Source organism: Antechinus flavipes, chromosome 2 (genome assembly GCF_016432865.1).
Source record: "Antechinus flavipes isolate AdamAnt ecotype Samford, QLD, Australia chromosome 2, AdamAnt_v2, whole genome shotgun sequence".
Classification (NCBI taxonomy): Eukaryota; Metazoa; Chordata; class Mammalia; order Dasyuromorphia; family Dasyuridae; genus Antechinus; species Antechinus flavipes.
In genome coordinates, this window is record NC_067399.1 from 371,573,761 (window position 1) to 371,599,075 (window position 25,315).

The following is a 25,315-nucleotide window of genomic DNA, read 5'->3' on the forward strand; positions in this document are numbered from 1 at the left end:
ATCTGTCATGTCCAGCAATATAGCTCTCTTTAAATGAACATGTCTTGTCCAGGTAACCTGCTCGTAGTGCCTTGGCGACACAGCTGTCAGTAATTTTATCCCATGACTTCTTCACCCAAGTCATGACTTCTTGCAGACAGGGCTTCACAAAGTTTCTACGCTGATTTCTTTCCATTCTGTTTTCAATGTAGTCATTGACTTCCATGTGCAAATGGTCCTTGAATGGCTTGTTTATTGCAATATCAAGGGTGTGGAGATAGGCAGTCATTCCTGCAGGAATCATTACTTGATCTATTCTTCTCTCTGCAAGGAAGTTCTTCATTTCTTTAGCCCGATGAGAGCTGGCTGAGTTCTTTTATCCTCCATCATACCCCCTGAGTTCTTCTTTTATCCTCCATCATGCCCCTTTTATCCTCCATCATGCCCCCTCACTCCCACTTACATACCGGGTTTTTATGTTGTCCTGCCTCAGCTCTCCTCCGCGGCACTACTCTCAATGGCGCCAGCAAGCAAATCACTGGGGAAGAACAGGATGACGCGCTCACTGCTGCAGCTCTGATTGGATGCAGCTTGGAGCACGGCGTTTCACCGGGAGGGGAGGGGAGAGAGGAGGGGAACGGTGCATACAGAGGTACCGTAATGTAGCATGTAATGCAGAGGATCACCTTCACTATAGTAGCAATCTCAATAGGGCTTATTTTTGGGGAGGGCATATTTTAGAGGAATCTTACACAGTAAGGGGAGGGCTAATTTTCGGGATAGGTCTTATTATCGGGGAAACATGGTACATTAATTAGATCCTAGGTCCATATGAGTAGTGGGGCATTAATTCCTAGATCAGTTAAGTCTTCCCAGAGTACACTTGATAAAATTGTAGAATCTAAGGGGCAGGGAACAGGGACAGTGAGATGTAAGGATAGATTCCTTTTGATGCGGGTGTGATCCCTTTAAGACTCCTTTCTTTCTGATTCCCAACCCCTCTTAATTGATGTAGTTATCAATCCAGGACCTTTTGATTCACAAATCCTGGCCCCTTTGAATTCCAATAGAAGATCCCAGCCTGTCCTAGTCCCACCCAGATCTGAGCCAGTTTGGGACTATACCCACAGGCCCCTCTAGCTAAATCTCCCATTAAAAAAGAGCCAAGCTGGGACCCCCTCTTTGCAGAGGCTCCAAACATTCCAGCCTTACACGTGGCATGCCAGGACCCTCTGTCTACTGGAACTCGGTGTCCAGTGCCCTTCTTATCCCTACCTTTACCTATTTCCTTAACTATACTCTAACCTTACTTCCAAACTCTATAATAAACCTCTTGTATCAATCTAGGTTTTTGGGCCAATAAATTCCTTTATTGGGAATCCTCGCACCGCCACTAGATCTTATTTAATTCCGTATCCTTGCGCCGAATCCATTGGGGTTATAGGGGAGCTCTATTTGACTCCCTATACCCCAAACCTGCCACTAGACCTCAATCAAACTCTAATTTCATTTAGGTACCTCCATAACTAGACCTCATCACCTTTCAGGATTTGAGTGGTCCTTAGCAGCTTATAAAGGGTATGAAATTTTGAACCCCATTTGTCAAAGGTGTGCCCTCTCAAATTTTGCTTGGTCCACTTGCAAATTAAAAGACCAGGTTGGGATAAGGGGGAAAGTAGCATTTTCTAGAGTTTAAAAGAGGAGAAATGGAGTTGCTAAGTTCAGTTGAGAGTTAAGAAGGTTGTGGGAGCTGTGGCATTAAAGTTGATTTTTTTTCTTTAGTATTCTGTCACCTAAGCAGGAAAGAATAGACATATCAGAAACAGAAAAAATAGCTACATAATGATACACATCCCTTTTTTTGTCCAGATAGGGAAAAAAGGTATCTAGTATTGTATCTTTCTCTTTAGCCCTGGGCGGGAAGTAATCATGCATCAGCTGGAAAGAGATAATCATTAAATATTTATTAAGTGCTTATTATGTGCTAAATCTTGGGGATACTAAAAGTCAAAAAACAGCTCCTGTTTTCAAGGAGCTTACAATCTAACAGAGAGAAGCAATTTGGCAGATTAATACCTATTTGGTATTTATGTGAAAGTCTAGCTCAGCAGCCAACCAGAAGGCCTTTACATTTACCTGGTAAAAAGCAAGAAAGAGTTATTGAATATCTATAAATGTCCTTAAGTGGAGAGACAGGCTCCTTTATTCCATATTATTATATACTCCTAGACATTTTTAACTTTTATTGAGCTTAAATATCCACATAGGTCTCTTGTGCATGGCCTTCTTTGGCAAATATCTTATTTACATATAGAAGCATAGACCAAATAAATGCAAAATAAATACAAGATAGTTTAGTGGGGTGGAGGATATGCTAACAGTTGAGAGAATCAGGAAATGCTTCATGGAAAAGTAGTGCTTGAGCTGAATTTTAAAGGAAGCAAAGAGTTCTGTGATAGGGAGGAAAGTACATCCAAGGTATGGGGGATAACAAGAGGAAAGTCTTAGAGAGAAGAGATGGAGTGCTCTGTGTGAGGGGCAGCAAGAAGGGCCCTCCATCCTGGTTGAGTAGTATAATAGTACAGTAAACCTGAGGTGAATTCTCAGTTCCAGCACAGAAGGCAAATGACCAGCCGCAGAAATCAGGCAATAACAGGCAGGACTAGGTTGGGCTACCACCAGTGATGTGCGCAAGTCACTAAACATCAGAGGCTCCAACACTCAGAACCAAAGTTCACTGTGCTTTAAAGCTCAAATCTACCACAAAAAGGTTGAACCAGTGCCCCTAGTATCTAGGAGCAGAAATAAACTTAAAAGCCATGAAATTGGCCAAAAAAAAAAAAAAAGAAAGAAAAGAAAAAAAAAAAAAAGCAGAAGGGGATGGGATGAGCAAGAAACAAAAAAATCTTTGATCATAGAGAATTACTGGGGTGACAGGGAAGATCAAAACACTAATTCATAAGAGGACAAAATACCTACATGTAAAATCCTCAAAGGGGAATATAAATTGATCTCAAGCCCAAAAAATCTTCTTGGAAAAACTCAAAAAGGAAGTCAAATAAGAGAAATAGAAGACAAATTGGGAAAAGAAACGAGAGTTATTCAAAAGAGAGTCATTAGCTTGGAAAAAAGAACAAAAATTGACAGAAGAAAAAAATTCTTTAAAAAAATACAATTGGCTAAATGCAAAAAAAAAAAAAAAAACCCACTAAAGATATACTTTTAAAAGTAGAATTAGCCAAATGGAAAAGGAGGTATAAATGTTAACTAAAGTAAATCATATATTAAAAATTAGAACTGAAAATTAGCAGTGGAAGCTAATGATTCTTTGAGACATCAAGAATTAATCAAATAAACTAAAAAAGAAGAAAATTTAAAGTACCTCATTGGAAAAACAGCTGACCTGCAAAATAGATCCAGAAGAGATAATTGAAGAATTATTGGACTACCTGAAAGTCATGATCAGATAAAAAGCCTGGAGAGCCTCATTCAAGAAATCATCAAGGAAAACTGCCTTAATATACTAGAACCAGAGGGGGAAATAGTCATTGAAAGGATCCATTGATCACTGCCTGAAAGAGATCCCACAAGGAAAACTCCAAGAAATAGTGTAGCTAAATTCCAGGATCATAAAGTCAAGGAGAAAATACTATAGGCTGTCAGAAAAAACGATTCAAGTTTTAAGGAACTACTGTCAAGATTACCCAGGATTTTGCAGCTTCTACATGAAATTTCCAAAGGGCCTGGAATACAATTCTGGAGGATAAAGGAGCTCGGACTGCAACCAAGAATCAAATTCTCAGAAAAATTGAGCATAATCTTTCAAGGGAAGAGATGGAACTGATGAGGTTTGGTGCATGGCAGAGAGTTGTGGGAACCCCTTCTGGTTGGCACAGGTCCTTCATAAAAGAATTTACCAATCCAAAAAGTTAGACTGGCAAAAAAAAAGTTTATTGGCACGGAGAAGTCAGCTTTTGCATGAGACTAACTTCCAAATGACAAAGTCGTGGCAAAGAGATAAACAAGGGGTGTAGAGAAATCCTGTCAGAGAGATAAACAGGGGTGTGTTAACACTGAGAAGACAAGGTCTCTTCTTAGTGGGCAGAGTCCTGGCAGGCAGCTATGCCAAAGAGCGAGAGGGATTCTTGACAAGGTATGGTCCTGCTTTGGGGCTCTGCCAGGACCTGACAGAGAAGTAGGTGAGAGAGATAAAGAGGGGTTAACACTGAAAAGAGAATGTTTTCTCAGTGGTCAGCTATGACAAGGAAAGGTCCCTTGGCCTGGAATGGTACTGCTTTTAGGTTCTCTGCCAAAAAATGAGTTTAAAATTGCCGTTTTTATAAGGAAATCTGAGACAGAAGTTTCAACTGAATAAGATTCCCTTAATGCTGCCCCTAGGCCTAGATGAGACCACTTTCTGGGAATGGTCTTGAGCCAATTTTCAGCTCAATAGGGATCAATAGAAATCTAGATCTCCAGCTAAATGAGATTACTTAAGTTTGAGCTAAATCAGGAGTGGTCCTGGACTCAACTATTCCCACCAAGATAACAGAATAAAACCACTTTATCTTGATTCTCTGGGGCGGGTTTCTCCCAGAGAGTTTCTTTCTTTCTTTCTTTCTTTCTTTCTTTCTTTCTTTCTTTCTTTCTTTCTTTCTTTCTTTCTTTCTTTCTTTCTTTCTTTCTTTCTTTCTTTCTTTTTTTTTTTTTAAATAACTTTTTATTGATAGAACTCATGCCAGGGTAATTTTTTACAGCATTATCCCTTGCATTCACTTCTGTTCCGATTTTTCCCCTCCCTCCCTCCATCCCCTCCCCCAGATGGCAAGCAGTCCTTTACATGTTGAATAGGTTACAGTATATCCTAGATACAATATATGTGTGCAGAACCGAACAGTTTTCTTGTTGCACAGGGAGAATTGAATTCAGAAGGTATAAATAATCCGGGAAGAAAAAGAAAAATGCAAGCAGTTTATATTCATTTCTCTCCCAGAGAGTTTCAAGAGAGTTTCTCAAGCATTCCCCCCAAAGTCAGAGGATAGCTTCAGGGTTCCCCCCATCAGAACTTCAATGAAATAGATTTTCTTTCAGTTCTGATGAAAAGACCAAAACTAAAGAGAAAATTTGATCTTCAAATACAAAATTCAAGAGAAGGTAAGGTAAATAGGAAAGAAAAAAACAAAACGTTACTTAAAGGATAAACTATTTACCTCTCTAGATGGGAAGAAGATACTTTAACTCTAGAGAGCTGTACCTATATTAGGGGTATATATAGAAAGAGGTGTGAGTATTAATTGATTTTGATATGGTGATATCAAAAAGACAACAAGGGGTAGGGAGGGAATAGGAGGTAAAATGGAATAAATTAAATCACATGAACAGAAACAAAAGATCTATTATAGTAAAAAGGAAAGAAGGTAGGGAAATGATCATTGTTTGAAACTTATCTCATTAGATTTGGCTCAAAGAGGGAATAACATACACATTCTGTTGGATATAAAAATTTATCTTAACTCATAGGAAAGTAGGGGAAAGAAAAGGGAGGGGCTGGATAGAAGGGAGGGCTAAACAACAGGGAAAAGGAGTAAGAGAAGGGAGAAAGGATCATAGAAGGGAGGGCAGACTGAGAAAAGAGTGGTCAGAAACAAAGCATTTGGTGAAGAGGCACAGGGTAAAAAGAGAGAAAAAATATAAATGGGAGAAATTAGGATGGAAGGAAATGGTAATCATAACTGTGAATGTGAATGAAATGAACTCTTCCATAAAATGGAAGTAAAAAGCAGAGTGGATTAAAAACCAGAATCTTACAATATGTTGTTTACAAGAAACACATTTGAAGCAAAGAGCTACACAGAGTAAAGGCAAAAGAGTGGAACTTCAGCTGAAGTTAAAAAAAAAAAAAGCAGGGATTGCAATCCTGCTCTCAGAAAAGCAAAACAAAAGTAGATCTAATTAAAAGAAATAAGAAAGGAAACTACATCTTGCTAAAAGATACCATAGACAATGAAGTAATATCAATACTAAATAAAAATGCACCAAGGGGTATAGCATCTAGATTCTCAGAGGAGAAGTTAAGTCAGTTACAGGAAGAAGTAGACAGCTAAACTATACTACTGGGAACTTTAGGATCTCAACCTCCGCCTCTCAGAATTAGATAAATCTAACCACAAAATAGACAAGAAAAAAGTTAAGGAGGTAACAGAATCTTAGAAAATTTAGATATGATAGACCCCTGGAGAAAACTGAATAGGAATAATAAGAAATATACCTTCTTCCCAGCAGTTCGTGGCACCTACAAAATTAACCATGTATTAGAGCATAAAAACCTCAGCATCAAATGCAGAAAGGCAGAAATAATCAATTCATCGTATTCAGATCATGAGGTAATAAAAATTTCATACAATAAAGGGCCAGGGAAAGATAAACTGAAAATTATAAATTAAAAAATCCAACCCTAAAACAGGAGGGAGTCAAACAACAAATTATTGAAACAATAATTTTGCCCAAGAGAATTGAGACAACATAGCCAAATTTATAGGATGCAGTCAAAACAGTTTTTGGGTGAAATGCTATAATTTAAAGGAATAAATAAAGAGGAGATCAATGAATTGAGCATGGAACTAAGAAAGCTAGAAAAAGAATAAGTTTATCTCCAATTAAATATCAAATTAGCAATTCTGAAAATCAAAGGGAGAGATTAATAAAATTGAAAATAAGAAAATTTATTGAACTAACAAATAAAACTAAGAGTTGTTTTTATGAAAAAACAATAGATAAACCTTTGGTTAATTTGATTAGAGAAAGAAAAGAAAAAACCAAATTATCACCATCAAAAATGAAAAAAGGTGAAGTTATCATGTTGTTACCATTATGTCATTGTTCTTGTTATCCTATAAAAAAATCTTGCTGTCTAATACTTCAGTGCTGGATTCTTTGAGATGATAGTCTTGTTCAGCCCTGGGACCAAACATGGATCATTTGGTCCCAGAAAATCTCTCCATTTAATAAACTATTAAATTGTTCTCTAATCTCTGTCTTGCTCAGTTTCTCCAGCATTGCAATCACTAATAAAGAGGAAATTAAAGCAATAATTAGAAACTGTTTCCCAACTGTATGCCAATAAATCTACCAATCTGTTTGAAATAAATGAATATTTGCAAAAATATAAATTGTCCAGATGAACAGAAGAAGAAATAAAATACTTAAAACAACCCCATTTTAGAAAAAGAAATTGAACAAGCCATCAATGACCTCTCTAAGAAAAAAATTTCCAGAACTAAATGGATTTACAAACGAACAACTAATTCCATTTCCTATAAACTATTTGGGAAAATAGGCAAAGAAGAAGTCCTACCAAATTCCTTTTATGACATAAATATGGTGGTGATAACTAAACCAGAAAGAGTCAGGTAAAGAAAATTATAGATCACAAAATATAAAGAATAAAAAAAAATTAGAACAATGTGAAACATCTTATAATAAAAACATCTGAAGCACAGATCAAGAAAAAAAATAAGAATAATTGAATTATTGTGACTGAAAAAAGAACTTTGACATGATAATACAAAAAATAATCAAAATTGTCAAGTGAAAGAACAAAAAGGGAAAGTAGAAATAGAAAAAAAAATCACTGATTATCACTTTAAAAAGATCCTACAAGGAAAACACATATTAATATTATTGCTATATTTTGAAACTGCCAGATCAAAAAGAAAATTTTCCAAGAAACAAAACAAGTCAGAGATGCTAGAATTAGAATTGTATAGGACTTAGCAGCAACTACAAAAAAAAAAAAAAAGACCACAGGTCTTGGAATATTATATATTGACAAAAGAACTAGGCTTGTGGTATATCTAGCAATAGTATATCTAGTATCTAGCAAAATTAAGTATAATATTGAATGGGAAAGAATGGATATTTGATGAATTGTCAGATTATCAGGATTTTGTTTCAAATAAATGTGAACTTAATAAAAAATTTAATATATAAGAGCAAACATCAAAGACTAATTTCAATGAATTCATTAAGGACAAAGCTTTTGTGTTTTATTTGTGGAAATGTAACCATATAAGGTTAATAATTCCCAGGAAAACAGAATTTGTGAATTGGAAAGGGTAAATAACTCCAGAATTTGTGAAACAGAAAAAAATTTCATAGAACAAAACAACTCATTTAAAAACTCAACTGGACAAATACAAAAAGAAGTAAAAAAAATAAATGAAAATAATTCACTAAAAATCAGAACTGAAGAAATGGAAATGAATGACTCAAGACATCAAGAATCAGTCAAGCAAAATAAAAATAAAAAAAGAAAAAATAGAAAAAAAATGTAAAATACCTACTTGGGAAAACAACTAACCTGGAAAATAGATCTAGGAATGACAATCTAAGGATTATTGGACTCCCTGAAAACCATGATGAGAAAAAGAGCCTAGACACTATTTTTCAGGAAATCATCAAAGAGAACTGCTCTGATGCCAGAATCAGAAGGTAAAATAGCCATTGAAAGAATTCACCAATCACCTCCTGAAAGAGACCCTGAAATTAAAACTCCAAGGAATATCGTGGCTAAATTTCAGAACTATTGGACCAAGGGAAAAATATTATAAGCAGCCAGGAAAAAAAAATTCAAATACCAAAGAGCCACAATAAGGATCATTCAGGATCTAGCAGTTTCCATCTTAAAGAATTGAAGGGCCTGGAATCTGATATTCCGAAACACAAAGGAACTTGAAATGCAGCCAAGAATAAACTACCCCACTAAACTGAGCATTTTCTTCCAGGGAAGAAGATGAACATTCAATAAAACAGGTGAATTCCATTTATTTTTGATGAAAAGCCCAGAGCTAAGCAAACAAAAAGTTTGACTTCCAAATTTAGGACTCAAGAGAAGAATCAAAAGGTAAAAAGAACTCTTGAGAACTTTATTTCTGTTATGGGTATTCATAGAGAGTGCATGTATAATTTGATTTTACTGTTATAAAAAAGGAACTAGAAGTGAAAAGGGGATTGTACTAGAAAAAGGGAGAAGTGGAAGTAAAAAGAGGGAAATTACATCTCATGAAGAGGCAAAGGATACCTATTATATTTGAGGGTATAAAGGAAGGGAGATAAACATTGTGTGAATCTTACTTTCATCAGATTTGGCTCAAAGAAAGAATATTAGATATATTTGGTTTCACTGAGAAACTTTTCTCAACTTATTGAAAAGTGGGAGGTGAAAGGGGAAAGGGAAGAGGGTAGGCAAAATAGAAGGGAATACAGAAATTGTAGGGGAAAGGTATAAGAAAGGAGGAGGGACTCTAAATGGGGAAGGATTCTAAAGGAAAAGGGCTGCTTAAGGCAAGTGGTGCTCATAAGTTAAATTCTGGAAAGGGGGGAAAGGGGAAAAGGAAAGAGAAAAGTATAATCTGGGGATAGTAAGATAGCAGGAAATACAGAATTAGTAGTTTTACCCATAAATGTGAATGGGGTGAACTCTCCCTTAAAGTGGAAGTGGATAGCAGACTGGATTAAAAGCCAGAATCCTACTCTATGTTTGTTTATAAGAAACACATTTAAAGCACAGCAATACATATAGAGTAAAGTTAAAAGGCTAGAGCAGAATCTATTATACTTCAGGTGAAGTAAAAAAAAGCAGGGGTACCCATCCTGATCTCAGATCAAGAAAAAGCAAAAATTGATCTAATTAAAAGAGATAAGGAAAGAAACTATATCTTGCTAAAGGATATCATAGATAATGAAGCAATATCAATACTAAATATATATGCACCAAGTGGTATAGCATGGAAATTAAAGGAGAAGTTAAGAGAGCTGCAAGAAGAAATAGACAACAAAACTATAAGAGTGGGAGATTTCAACCTTGCTCTCAGAACTACATAAATCAAACCACAAAATAAGAAGTTAAAGAGGTAAATAGAATACTAGAAAAGTTAGGTGTGATAGATCTTTGGAGAAAATTAGATGGAAACAGAAAGGAGTACACTTTCTTCTCAGCAGTTCATGGAATTTATACAAAACTTGACCATATATTAGGACATAAAGACCTCAAAACCAAATGCAGAAAGGCAGAAATAGTAAATGCATTTTTTTTCCAGATCAGAATGCAATAAAAATTACATTCAATAAAAAGTCAGGGGAAAATAGAACAAAAAGTAATTGGAAACTAAATAATCTTATCCCAAAGAATGAATGGGTGAAACAGCAAATCATAGACACAATTAATAATTTCATTTAAGAGAATGGCAATAATGAGACAACATATCAAAATTTGTGGGATGCAGCCAAAGCAGTAATAAGGGGAAATTTTATATCTCTAGAGGCTTACTTGCATAAAATAGAGAAAAAGAAGAAAAAAAAAAGAATGAATTGGGCTTGCAACTAAAAAAAGCTAGAAAAAGAGCAAATTAAAACCCCCCAATCAAATACCAAACTTGAAATTCTAAAAATAAAAGGAGAGATTAATAAAATTGAAAGTTAAAAAAAAAACCTATGAATTAATAAAACTAAGAGTTGGTTTTATGAAAAAACTTTTCACTAACAAGGAGGAAATTAGAGCAATAATTAGGAGTTATTTTGCCCAACTTTATGCCAATAAATTTGATAACCTAAGTGAAATGGAGGAATACCTACAAAAATACAAGTTGCCCAGATTAACAGAGGAGGAAGTAAATTGTCCCATTTTTAGAAAAAGAAAATAGAACAAGCTATTAAGCAACTCCTTAAGAAAAAAATCCCCAGAACCAAATGGATTTACATATGAATCCTACCAAACATTTAAAGAACAATTAACTCTAATGCTATATAAACTACTTGAAAAAATAGGGAATGAAGGACTCTTACTAAATTCCTTTTATGATACAGATATTGTACTGATACCTAAACCAGGTAGAATGAAAACAGAGAAAGAAAATTATAGATCAATCTCCCTAATGAATATTAATGCAAAAATCTTAAATAAAATAATAGCAAAGAAATTACAGAAAATCATCCCCCAGATAATACACTATGACCAAGTAGGATTTATGTTAGGAATGCAAGACTGGTTCACTATTAGGAAAACTATTAGCATAATTTACTATATCAATAACCAAATAACAAAAACCATATGATTATCTCAATAGATGCAGAAAAAGTATTTGATAAAATCCAACACCCATTCCTATTAAAAATACTAGCGAGTATAGAAATAAATGGACTTTTCCTTAAAAAAATCAGTAGCATCTATTAAAAACCATCAGTAAGCATCATATGTAATTGGCATAAACTGGAACCATTCCCAATAAGATCAGGAATGAAATAAGGTTGCCTACTATCACGATTACTATTCAATATTGTATTAGAAATGCTAACTTTGGCAATAAGAGATGAAAAAGAGATTAACGGAGTTAAGAGTAGGTAATGAGGAAACCAAATTATCACTCTTTGCAGATGATATGATGGTATACTTAAAGAACCACAGCAGATAAATTAAAAATCTATTAGAAATAATCTACAACTTTAGCAAAGGTGCAGGATACAAAATAATCCCACATAAATCATCGGCATTTTTATACATCACTAAGAAAATCCAACAGCAAGAGAGACAAAGAGAAATTCCATTCAAAATAACTGTTTATAATATAAAATATTTGGGAATCTATCTGCCAAGGAAAAGTCAGGAACTATATGAACAAAAATACAAAACACTTTCCACACAAATAAAGTCAGATCTAAACAATTGGAAAAATATCAAGTGCCCTTGGATAGGTCGAGTAAAGATGACAATACTACCTATTTTTTTATTTAGTGCTATACCAATCAAACTCCCAAGAAACTATTTTACTGATCTAGAAAAAATAACAACAAAATTCATCTGGAAGAATAAAAGGTCAAGAATTTCAAGGGAACTAATGGAAAAAAAAATTAAATGAAAATGGCTTAGTTGTACCAGAACTAAAACTATATTATAAAGCAGCAGTGATCAAAACCATGTGGTACTGGCTAAGAAAAAGAGTAATGGATCAGTGGAATAGGTTAGGTTCACAGGACAAAATAATCAATGACTATAGTAATCTAGTGTTTGACAAATTCAAAGACCCCAGCTTTTGGGATAAGAATTCACTATTTGACAAAAACTTCTGGGAAAACTGAAAACTAGGTGGCAGAAACTAGGCATAGACCCATACCTAACACCATATACCAAGATAAGATCGAAATGGGTTCATGATCTAGACATAAAAAATGATATTATAAACAAATTAGAACATAGAGTTTACCTCTCAGATCTGTGGAAGAGGAAGGAATTTGTGACCAAAGAAGAACTAGAGATCATTATTGATCACAAAATAGATAATTTTGATTATATTAAGTTAAAAAGGTTTTGTACAAATAAAACTAATGCAGACAAGATTAGAAGGGAAGCAATAAACTGGAAAAACATTGTTACAGTCAAAGGTTTTGATAAAGGTCTCATTTCCAAAATATATAGAGAATTGACTCAAATTTATAAGAAATCAAGCCATTCTCCAATTGATAAATGGTCAAAGTATATGAACAGACAATTTTCAGATGAAGAAATTAATGCTATTTCTAGTCTTAGTCTAGTCTAGTGAAAAGGTGCTCCAAATCACTATTGATCAGAGAAATGCAAATTAAGACAACTCTAAGATACTACTACACACCTCTCAGATTGGCTAAGATGAGAAGAAAAGATAATGACCTGTAGGAGGGGATATGGGAAAACTGGGACACTGGTATATTGTTGGTGAAACTAGGAATGAATCTAACCATTCTGGAGAGCAATTTGGAACTATGCTCAAAAAGTTATCAAACTGGGCATACCCTTTGACCCAGCAGTGCTACTACTGGATTTATATCCTGAAGAGATCTTAAAGGAGGGAAAGGGTCCCACATGTGCAAAAATGTTTGTGGCAGCCCTTTTTGTAGTGGCAAGAAACTGGAAATTGAGTGGATGCCCATCAGTTGAAAAATGGCTGAATAAATTATGATATATAAATATTATGGAATATTATTGTTCTATAAAAAATGACCAACAGGATGATTTCAGAGAGGTCTGGAGAGATTTACATGAATTGATACTAAGTGAAATGAGAAGAACCAGGAGGTCACTATACATGGCAATAACAAGACTATATGATGATCAATTCTGATGGACGTGGCTCTCTTCAACAATGAGATGATTCAAACCAGTTCCAATTGTTCAGTAATGAAGAGAGTCATCTACACTCAGAGAAAGGACTATGAGAAACGAGAGTGGAACATTTTCACTCTTTCTGTTATTGCTTGCATTTTTGTTTTCCTTCTTAGGTTTTTTCTTTCTTTCTAGATCTGATTTTTCTTGTGCAGCAAGATAACTGTATAAATATGTATACATATATTGGATTTAACAAGTATTTTAACATATTTAACGTGTATTGGACTACCTTCCATCTAGGGGAGGGGGTGGAGGGAAGGAGGGGAAAATTTGGAACAAAAAGCTTTGTAAGGGTCAGTGTTGAAAAATTACCCATGCAAATGTTTTCTAAATAAAAAGCTATAATAATAATTTTTTTAAAATAAGGAAAAAAGAATAATCTACAAGGAAGCAAAGAAAAGATGGATAGTCATGAATATGATGTCTTCTATTATTATATATGCTTTCTTAAAATGGACAATTATTGTTGCATATTTTGAAACCTCTCTGATGTTTTGCTAGGCATATGACAAAAAATATTTTCCCCCTTTTTTCTGTCTTTCTTTCCTCTTTTATTTTTTTATTTTACTATTAAGTTTGAAATAATTAAATTCTAAAAAAAGAATAGAGTGATAGATCAATGGAATAGATTAGGTACACAAGACACAATTGTCAATTAATATATTTATTGTTTGATTAACCCAAAGACTCCAGCTTCTGGGATGAACTCACTATTTGACAAAACCGACTTGGAAAACTGAAAAATAATATGGCAGAAATTAAGCATAGACCAACATCTTACATTCTATACCAAGATAAGATCAAAATGGGTTCATGATTTAAACATAAAGGATGATACCATAAGCAAGTTAGGAAAGCAAGGGATAGTTTACCTGACAAATCTTTGGAGAAGGGAGGGATTTATAACCAAAGAAAAAATAGAGGATATTATGAAATGCAAAATGGATAATTTAAATTACATTCAGTTAAAAAGCTTTTGCACAAACAAAGCCAATGCAGCCAAGATTAGAAGGGAAGCTGGAAAACAATTTTTACAGCCAATGTTTCTGATAGAGTTTTTAAGGGGAATTACTGAACTAATAGGAGCCATTCAATGGGGAGCAATGACAGACACTCCAGATGGATATAGAAACAGAAAAATAATCATCAGGGAGAAGAACCAATTTCAAGTATCGTGACCCCTCAAGCAAGAGGTAGGCTATGGAGAGTAACAGTGCCTGGAAGCCCTTATGGAGAGCTTACAGATGGAAACGACTTTCAAAATTTGTAATGTTTGGAGTTGTAATTGCCCTGGCCACACATGTATCCTAGTGTGTTTCACTACCATTTTACTTTTCCCATAGATAATATATTTGTAGAAAGTATATCCTAGTTTTATAGAGGAAATATTTCATAGGAATTGTTCTCGATATGTTTTTGAGTTAATATCTTTGCTGGCATTTACTCAAATTGTACTAATTGTTACTGGGATTTACTGGTGGCAGCTTGTGAGCTAAAATAATAGTATCAGCCACCAAGGGGGTTACCTTTATAGACTCCAAAGTAGCAGTCACTTACTGAGGACCCAACCTATGAATATAAGTATAAGTAAGTGCACAGAATGAGAGCTATATGATCATAGATTGTAGAAGACTGGCAGGGTCATTTTAGTTCATGGGATCATAGGAACATGGATGGGAAGACATGTTAATGAAACTGACAGGACTTCTTGATTTATTGAATATGAGAGTTTTGACTGAAAGGAAAGAGTTAGTGTTAATCCTAAAGTCAACAATGTGGTAGTGCTACTACTAGGAAATAATAGTGGTAAGGAGGATAAAAAGTTTGATTTTGTATATGTTGCTTTTGAGATGCCAGGGCAACATCCAGATGGAGACATTATTTTAAAAGTTGGACTTTGGGATTTGATATCTTCTCCTTAATTGTCTTTAAATCCTGAGGGCAAACTTTTATTTTTCTCCTTTTGGCCTCCCAAGATTTTTCTTTTTCTCCCTCTGGTTCTTTGCTTGATCGTTTCACCTCTCTGTCTCAGTTTGTTTCTTTATGTTTCTCTTTGTATCTGTCAGCCTTCCTGTCAGTTTTTGGTAGTGAGGTGGTCCTGGAGTCAGAAAGACATGAGTTCACTCGGCTCCAGACATTTATTAGCTATGTGACTCTGAGCAAGACAGTTGAGCTATTTGCCTAAATTTCCTCTTCTGTAATATGGGGATAATAATAGCATCTTCTTCCCAGGTTTGTTGTAAGGATCAAATGGGGAAATAAATATAAAATACTTAGAGGACTGCTTAGTGCATAGTAAGCTCTATGTAAATGTTAGCATTATTATTATTATTATTTATACTTAATTTTCTCACTCCATAGGTGGGGAACAAACTTAGTTATTAACATAAATCTAAAGCCTGGTGTACATTTCCCGATGAAGGGGAAAGAAGGCAAGAAATGGGTTGGCTAGGCCAAGGAAGAACGCCTTTTGGCGATGGAGAAAAAGTGTTTTCATTGCAAAAGGAGTACTGGGAAGGGATACTGCTCTGGACTTCGCTCCTGCTTGGGAGCTAACCATAGTTCAAGGTGTGGTACTAAGAAGTGCCCAGCAGAGGGAGTTAAAGCCCCATTGAACCATAGGCAAAGCCCTGGGATGTGCAAATAATCATCCCAACCCAAGATTAGAAATCACTCTGTAGCCAAACACTTGACTGACCCCTATAGTATGGATTTTTGTCTCATTACTCAATAAGGAAACATTTACTAATCAGCTCCAATGGGGAAGAGGTGAGAGGATAATCAAAAGTGTGACTGGCCCAGTATTGAGCCAGGAGAGCTCCTGTGGCTCAATTCAGTTCCCCCCGGGCCTAATGGACACCCCAACAAGATGGGATGTCAAAAAGCTGTTAGTATAATAGTTGTGGCCTCATTGCCTCAAAGACTAAATACAAAATCCTCTTTCTGGAATTTAAAACCCTTTTAACCCTGGCTACAATCCATTTTCCCATGCTTGTTATATATTATTCACCTATTCTTCAGTCTAGCCAAAAATCAACTCCTACTCTTCTTCACACGTGGTAGTCTAAGCTGTTTTCTCCCATGTCTTTGAACAGTCAGTTTCTGATGTCTGTGATGCCCTCACTCCTCACCTTCCAGGCTTAGAAACCTCTCTTTTGAAAGTTCACCTAACATGCCATCTGTATGGGGCCTTTTTGATGCCTTCAATTACTAGGGCCTATTCCCTGCCACATTTCTTTGTCTTTACTTTTACTATAAAGTACATACTACACTTTCCCTTTACTTACTTCCTACATTTCATACACGTATACTTATATATATACACACACAGAAGTATGTGTATGATTATGTTACTCTCCCATTCAAGAAAGTCTGATGATTTCTTGTTGCCCCTAAGAACAAATAAAAAAAATTCTGTTTGGCATTCAAAGCCCTTCATAACCTAATCCATTTCTACCTTTTTAGTCTTCTTACACTTAACTTTTCAATTGGTACTTCTCCCTCCAGGGATAATGGCTTCTTGGTAGTATGCTCAGCTCCAATTATTTTCTCCGACATTTTCCCCATGCCTGAGATGTGCTTCCTCCTTCACTTCAATGTCTGGCCTACCTGGCTTCCTTAAAGTCCTAACTAAAATCCCATCTTCTATAGGAAGGCACTTAATTCTAATGCCTTCCTTCTATTAATTATTTCCTTTTTATATTGGCTCCCTCATTAGATTGTAAATTCCTCAAAGGTTATCTTTTGCCTCTGTATCCTCATTGCCTCATATAGTACCCAGCACATAATAGGTACTTAACTAATGTTTATTCATTGATTGATTGGACTGGGCTGATGCCCAAATCCCTCTGATCAGGCACTGAATGTGGAAAGCAGAGCCAGGAATTGAAGAGCTGCTTGTCTGAAACAGAAATAGAATTTGAGAACACATAGTTGTTTCAGTCAGAATTAAAAACAATCACAGAAACCTAAAACTGAACCTAGGAGATCTTCTAGTCCAATACTTTCATTTTATTGAAGGGTAAAAAAGAGGGAAGAGACTTGATTCCTTAATCAAGGTCAGAATTAAGATCTCGAGTCTAGATCTTCTAACTCAGCCTGTGGAATTTCATCTCATTTTTTCCTATTTCACTGTCAACTCCAGAAAGACAGAGACTGAGTTTTACCTAAACCTAGAACAGGGCTTGGTGTGCACAAAATAAGCACTTAAATGCTTGCTGATATTTGTTGCAATTGAAAGGGACTTGGAGAACTAATGCTTACTCTGCCTGGTATTTGAAGTCAGAACTACTCCAGTGGAGGAAATTAAAGAAAGGTGGACTTTGGATCATTAGAAGGAAATATTTCCTAATAATCAGAGTTCTCTAACAATGGAATGGGCTATCTTGGGAGATAATTCCCAGTCCCTGGCAATATTGAAACAGAAGCTTAATGTCTCCCCCTCCTCCTCCCGGTCAGGGTTATTGCAGAGAGAATTTTTGCTTTGGGAGAGAGATTGGACTGAAAGAGGTCCCTTAGATTCTGATTCTCCTGGTTCTTTTAGGCTCTATGGGCCCTCTGCCTCAGTTTCCTCAGCAGTATAATGAGGAGGTGGTATTAAATGGCTAAACGACTATTTCTTTCCTTTTGCCTATGATTTTAGGAATCTAAGATCATCCCCACCCCCAACTACACACGTAGAGACTATACTCAGTTCAGTCAGAACCCAGCTGTATTTCCTCTCTTAGCTCATAGTTTCATTAGCCTCTCACCTTCCCTGCTTCCAGCTGGACCTTCTGCCTCCTGGAATGCTTGAGGCAGGCACATTCTCTCTAATACTCTCTGGTAACAGCTGCTGAGAAATGCAGCCACTATGGGGAAATCACATGGTCCTGAAAGGCTGCTCCCCAAAGAAGCTGGCCAAGAACTGAATCACAGAGGTTGGTCTTTAGGTCAGGCTGGGACATCACGCTCGTTCTACTTAGTTAGCCTTTGGCTTCTTTTCATGTCCCCCAAAGCTGACCATTCTTAACCTGTACAGACTAGCTGAGGATAGGATTGGGTAGTCATGCATGGAGGAGAATGGGCCTTCTCTGAATGTCTTCCATATTGACAGGGATTGATCTCTCTCTTTCCCACAATTATCTAGCTGAATTAAACACCAAGGCAAGAATTTTTTTCAAGTATTGTGTGCTGACTGCTGAATTCCTAGGATCAGAGATCAAGCAACAGCTAGGGAAATACCAAATGTTGCTCTCAGGAAGGGCTGCTTCTCTTCCCCAAAGGGCTTTGCTACCTGACACAAGCTTCATTAGTTTTGCATATACCTTTCCTCATTCCCTGGGAATATTTTTCTGGGCAGTGACACTTAAAGGAAATCCACTGGGGGTCAACAAAGGACTGGGGGTCCTGACTCCCTAATGGATGACTTTCACAAGTTTCCTTTCCTTGTCACTCAAATAATTTGACAAAGAATCTGTCTTCCTTTTGCCCTAGGCTGATCTTAGAACTTGGAATGACAGAGCATAGAAGGACCTTAAAATTTATATGGCTTAATATCCTCATTTTTCAGAGAAGGGAAGTTAAGGGAGTTCAACTAAACTTCTTGGAGAGGGAAATAACCACTGACCAGAGGATGAGCCCAAACCCTAAGTTGGTCTGGAAGACGGCATGGACCTGTAGAAAATTGGGCAGTGTAGAGCTGAGATGAAATAGAAAATGCCTACCAAATAAGTCCCACAAATGGCATCATGTTTTAAACATCCTCCTCTTGGGAGAATATAGTAGTAGTTACGAAATTGCTGCTGTTGATTTCAGTTTTTCTGTAAATAATGCATTCTTGTGGGTCTTCAGTGTATTCAGTGTGGGTTTTGTGTGTGGGGGTCAGAAACCATTAATAAAACAACTGGATAGATCTCTAGAAGCAAAGCAAAGTTTATTATATGTTCTAGAGAACTGGTGTCCCACCCATCAAGCAGTCGATGGAAGGGAGGAAGCACCATAGAGGGCAAGGTTGGGGCTTTTATCCCTAACGCAAATTCCCCCTCCCACCACTGACCCTCATCCTTATTGGCTGAGGATCTTACATTCTAAAGGTGGGAACTATCCAAGAAATTGAACTTGACCAACAAGTACATAGTTGCCCATATTTGGCTGAAATAGGGAGGATAACAGGAAGGGGGCTTAAGTATGCTCTTAAGGGGATAACAGGGAGGGGATAGCAGGGAGGAGACTTTAAGTATGTCTTTAAGAAGATAGCAGGAAGGGGCTTTTGTCCTTAAGAAGATAGCAAGAAGGGGCTTTTGTCCTTAAGAAGATAGCAGGGAGGAGACACTTTAAGTACGCCCTTGACTTAATGCTTAAAGTCCTTCAGGCCTACTCAAACTTTGAAATAGATGAAACTTTACTCGATTTTCACAACTGTCTTGGAAAGATCTCACCTTATCTCATTCATGTGTGTGTGTATAGAGGAAATAAAAGACTATCCTGTTCTTGAGCTACACTGCATTGAATGCCTTTCTAGCTACCATCTTTTGTGGATATACCTTAAACATGAGCCAAAATCTTATCTTTAAGTAATTTCCTCAGGATTCCAGGGGAAGGGTGTAAAAAGCCCTCAAAAGAAGGAAAAGGTCTGGGCTTCTGTTAGGTGATTGGGAGTCTCTTTCCACTGAGCCTGATTTGTGTATATGGGTCCAGAGCTGAGAAGGGCCCTCTTACTAGAAGAGGAAGTCTAATGCTCCATACTCAGCAGATATATGAGGAAATAGCAATACATAAAGAAATTTATCATAACAATTAGAGCAATCCAGAAGTAAAATGGATTGTCATGAGAAGTTTCCAAGAAGAGCCTGGGAAAGTTGTTAAAAAGGATTCCTCTTCAGGTATGGACTGAGACATTGTGGTATAATGTTTAGGGCACTGGATTTAAAATTAGAAAGATGTAGCTTCAAATTCTGCCTCAGCTAGTTGACCCATGTGTGAAATAAAGGGCTTGAACTCTGGCTTCCAAAATTTCTTCAAGCTCTCGCTATATGATTCTATGAACTTCTATGGACTTCTAGGTTCTTTTCAGTTTTCAGATTTTATGATTTGGTAGTGTCTTTGAAGGGGGAGGGAAACTTTTCCCTTTAAGATCATCACTTCGAGATTGTGCTCCCTTTTCTGATCTCAGAGATCAGGATCTCCCAGGCTCCTAGGAGTCTAGAGAAGACCCACCCTCCCAGGATAAGAAAAGCAATACCATTCAGGGGCAAATCAACTCCCATAGAAATTCTAAATTCTCATTCAATTGAGGAATCCTGATCTGATCAGCTCAGGCTGTCCCAGCCTCCACCAAGATACCCAATATAACAGCTTCCTAGAGCTAAGCCCTAAGTAGCTTGCTCAGTTGCCAGTTCCCTTTTGCGGGCTAAGAAAGCATTCTCAGTGCCAAAATTCCATTTCCCAATAGGTCTTTGCCACTATAGAAGTTTCTATCCAATAATAAACTTTCATTTTGCAACTAATAATTCAGAAATGAGCGAATTCTTTCACTCCTAAACCTGTGGCCAATTTAAAGGGGATATTTAATAGCTCTCTTATTGCCACTAATCTCTTGATCACCAGGAATTGAGAGCATTCAAACCACATCATATTTATGGTTCCCTGACCGGGAAATCCTGAGATTTGGATACTCAGAACCACGTTAGGTTTTGAGCTACCCCTGGCTGGAGCAGTATTCTCCTGGGGAGAATACCTGCCTTCTTTGACAAAAGGCCTCTTTTTGTCTTACTCTATCTCTAGAGATAGTGGACGCCCAGAAAATCTGGACAAAATAAAAGACCTTTTTTTCTTCCCTATTCTGTAGTGAACACTCAAAGCCACTCAGGATTAGGTTTTGGGCTGTTGTTGGAGCCCCAGGCTCGAGCACAATTCTCAGGGGCGACCCATGGGAATTGCTGTGGACTGACAAAAGGCCTCCTTATGTTGCTACTTGCCTCTAGAGACGTCTAGACACATGAGAGGTGCTGCAAGAATTTGGGGAAAAACTAAAAGCTTGTACCTGTCCAAAATGAGACAAAACACCTCTGCCTCTAAAAATCCTTCCCTGAGCAGAGACATTTGGCTTGAGAAAAATCTGGAAAGTTTAAGATCCTTCGGGCCTTCCTTTGCATCTCAAGGCACTCCTAAATTCCTTTTTCTCTCACCTGATCTGAATCCTGGGCTTTCCAGCTTTTCCAGGATTCTGATTTTAAGCTATGCCCTCAGGCAAAAACTCCAAGATACTCCAAGAGAAAGTGTCTCTTTCAGAAAACTGAAACTGAGTCTCTGGAGATTTGTGTCCAAGGCCAGAGTTCTCTTCGATCTGTCCTGGGGAGATAAACAGAGAAACCTAGAAAAGCCAAATTTGAGCCCTCAAGCTTCTCCCACTCCACTATTACATGCAGCAGCTGGAGTCTTTGGTGACAGAAATCAGGCTGTAGCCAAGGAGAAAGGTCACAGAATTAAAGTGAGATTTGGAGACATTTCTCTACTCTCTACATTTCTCTTCTCCTCCCATAGAGTGGGGATTGCAGAGGAACCCAAGACCTGTTTCAGACCTCTCCTCTACCTGGACGGCTTGGTAACCTGTCATTTAAATGCTCCTATTCTGTTCCCTTAGTGGGATACTATTTAGTGGAGAGATTGGGGACTCAATCTTATCTTCTCAAATCTCCAGAAAAAGTTTTCACCCACCAACTTTTAAATGAACTGAAGTTTACCAGCAATCTGGACAAGTGGGCCACACTCCTCCCAGATCCTTTGTCTGTCTCTTAAAGGAGGCACAGCTTCCAGCCCTCTGAGGAAGCATGCTTGTCCCATACATTTTAAAATTGGATTTGGTCTCCCTGATTTGGTCATCCTGCCTTAGAGCAGTGCCTCCTGTCACAGCTTTTTTTAATTGAAGAGGCCTCAAAAACTATGCTTTTGCATGCTCATGGGGCTCTCTAGAAAGACAGGGGATTCCAAACTGCTTTGGGTTTTTTTTTGCTAAGCCTCAGGACATTTGCTTAAACCTGCTTCAGCTCCTTGCAGAGAGATACACAGCCTAGCTCTTCAAAATGCTCCTGTGAGCACTCTGGGGAAAGCAGGCTATGTCCTTTCTCTCACTCTGCTACCTAACTTTCTCACTACAAAGGTGGGAACTTTTTGCTCCTAGCATATTCTCTCCCATTTTTCTTGATTGGCATTCTGTACCCAGCAATTAAAGCTCTAACTTTCCTGTAGGCTCCAACTCTGGTCAAAATTGCAGCTTTAGGAAAGTCCGTTGGAATAATGGTTGGGAAATAAAATTCCAAAGCAATTCAATTAAATTGGGGAAGATCGTTCTTTCTTTCTTTATTCTTTTTATTTATTTTATTATTTTTTTATTTAAATACCCTTTTATTGACAGAACCCATGCCAGGGTAATTTTTTACAGCATTATCCCTTGCACTCACTTCTGTTCTGATTTTTCTCCTCCCTCCCTCCACCTCCTCCCTCAGATGGCAAGCAGTCCTTTACATGTTAAATAGGTTACAGTATATCCTAGATACAATATATGTGTGCAGAACCGAACAGTTTTCTTGTTGCACAGGGAGAATTGGATTCAGAAGGTATAAATAACCCGGGAAGAAAAACAAAAATGCAAGCAGTTTATATTCATTTCCCAGTGTTCTTTCTTTGGGTGTAGCTGCTTCTGTATATCCTTGATCAATTGAAACTGAGTTAGGTCTCTTTGTTGAAGAGATCCACTTCCATCAGAATACATCCTCATACAGTATCGTTATTGAGGTATATAATGATCTCCTGGTTCTGCTCATTTCACTTAGCATCAGTTCATGTAAGTCTCGCCACTCCTCTTTGTATTCATCCTGCTGGTCATTTCTTACGAACAATAATATTCCATAACGTTCATATACCACAATTTACTCAACCATTCTCCAATTGATGGGCATCCATTCATTTTCCAGCTTCTAGCCAATACAAACAGAGCTGCCACAAATATTTTGGCACACACAGGTAATTGAGGAGGATCGTGCAGAGAGTTAATAGAATGAAAATGGGAGAGACAGAAACTACTTGTAAACTACTTAACTACTTTCAGCTAGGGAGCTCTGTGGGCAGTGTTGTTAGATGGGCTATCAGCATTTTTAAGGCAGCCCACAGATGGACTTGATGCATTTTTTTTGCAAAAGACCCCATTCCTAAAACATCATCATTTCAACCTTGGAGGATATCCCACTTTTAATCTGCTCCTGAGATCTGTTTTTTCTAGGTTTTAAACTGTGAATTTTCAACTGCCTTTTAGCCTATTGATTGGGACACATGATCCATGATCAGACACTCTGCTGCCTTCTTCAATTCTCACACCCCTCCCCTCATGGCTTGGACCCCCAATATCTCTACAACTCTTGCCAGCTCAAAGCAGTTATGGAAGAAGAGACCTCCACCCTTTATCCCAAATGAATTTGGGGTGACTGCTTGAGGGAGTGAATGACAATACTCTAAATACTCTGAAATACTCTAAAACTCCTTCAAGGAAAAAGTCTCCTTGAATCCTGCCTCTGTAAAAGATCCTGCCTGAGGGAAACAACTTCATTCTATTATATAGATGGGGCTAGTTGAGTCAGGAGCTGGAGAATTCCAACCCTACTGAATTAAAAGATTACCCCAGAGACTCATTCAATTCTATTCAAATTCTAGCTCAAGCTGACCAGCACCCATCAAAAGCAAACCCCAGCTTGTAGCCATAAAATGAGCCTTGGGGCTCAGTTCTTGCAAAGGACCTAATATGCCATCCCTGGCATAGTAGTAACCTCTGCCTGCTGAAATAATATTCTCTTTCAGCATTACACTCTATCTTTCTTACCCATTTCCCTAACAAGACTTTACACATTTCTGTTAGGATCTCTCTACTAGAAACTTTGCTTCTCTGTCAGATCTTGCCACTAAAGGAATTCAGCCTTTCTATTCATGCATAGCAAAGGCTGACTTCCAAATGCCAATAATAAACTTCTTTTTTTTCAATCTAGCTTTTCAGGTTTGTAAATTCCTTTATGAAAGATCTCTGTACCACCAGAAGGGGGTTCCCATAACTCCCTACCTTGTGTTGAATCCTAAGGGGATTTAGGGGAGCCAAACCTCTTCATTTGGTTCCCTGAACTCCAAACTTGTCACTAATCTCATCATCTAATTCCCTGACCACAAGGAACCCTAATCTTATCATTTGGTAACCCTAACCCTAATCTTATCATCTTGAAGAAGATGTCTAGTCTAGGATTTTTAAAAACGCTATGCATAGAAGAATTGTACATATTTAACATATATTGGATTACTTACTGTCTAGGGGAAGCGATGTGGGGAGGGCAGGGAGAAATATTGAGGACAAAGTTTTGCAAGGGTGAATGTTGAAAACTATCTGCACATATTTTGAAAATAAAAGCTACTATTTAAAAAATGCTATACATATACTCTAGAGATGAATTCCTATTTATGACAGTTTACATTTCTATATCTTTTTTTTCCCCATTCTTCTAGCTTACTTCCTCAATTTGGATTTGATGTTATAGCTGGATTTTGTGATACTTTAGGACAGAAAGTCTGATTTAGTCCTATTCCTATTTTCTTGAGGCACTGAATCTTATGTTACACTAGTATTTCAGGGATGGTCTGGAGGCTGTCAAGCTTTCAGTATCCCAGAGAATTTGATCTGGGTCAAAGCCTAATTGGTCTGAGATGGATGATCTCTATCATCACTCCTGTCCCTCTTCTCTGGGCCCTGAGCAGGAATCTGTTTTATTCTAGGAACTCTTCCAGGCGGTGCCTTGGTTTACATTAAACTTCTTGTAGGTATATTACGCTTAACCTATTCCACTGAATGCCCTTTCCTGAATTTCTATAGATTCTAATAGAATAGTACGTCTAGGAAATGGATTGGCTGCCAGGAAAGGGGACCTAAGTCATCAAAGGTCCTGACAAGCTGTATTTCTTTTCAGAGTGGTCAAGTTTTTGACCTGAGTTTTTGTCTGAGCAGAAGACTGCTCTCTATAGACAACTGGGAAGTTCTGTTGGTTTAGTGACAGAACTGATTTGAAATTCCTGCCCTGCTTACTCCTTTACAGGCTGAACTACATGATGGAATTGAGATCCCATTCTGCT

The 25,315-nt window shown here is 37.2% G+C and overlaps 1 protein-coding gene across 1 annotated transcript in view; it reads right to left on the minus strand.

Moving 5' to 3' along the window:
- Positions 1-423: 423 nt before the first annotated feature.
- The window catches only part of TNFAIP2 (TNF alpha induced protein 2), a 71,572-nt gene continuing 46,680 nt past the window's right edge, over positions 424-25,315 (minus strand). The window contains exon 12 of the mRNA XM_051978320.1: positions 424-517. Coding sequence (XP_051834280.1) covers positions 469-517 — 49 coding nt within the window. The 3' untranslated portion in view covers positions 424-468. The remainder of the gene's footprint in view (positions 518-25,315) is intronic.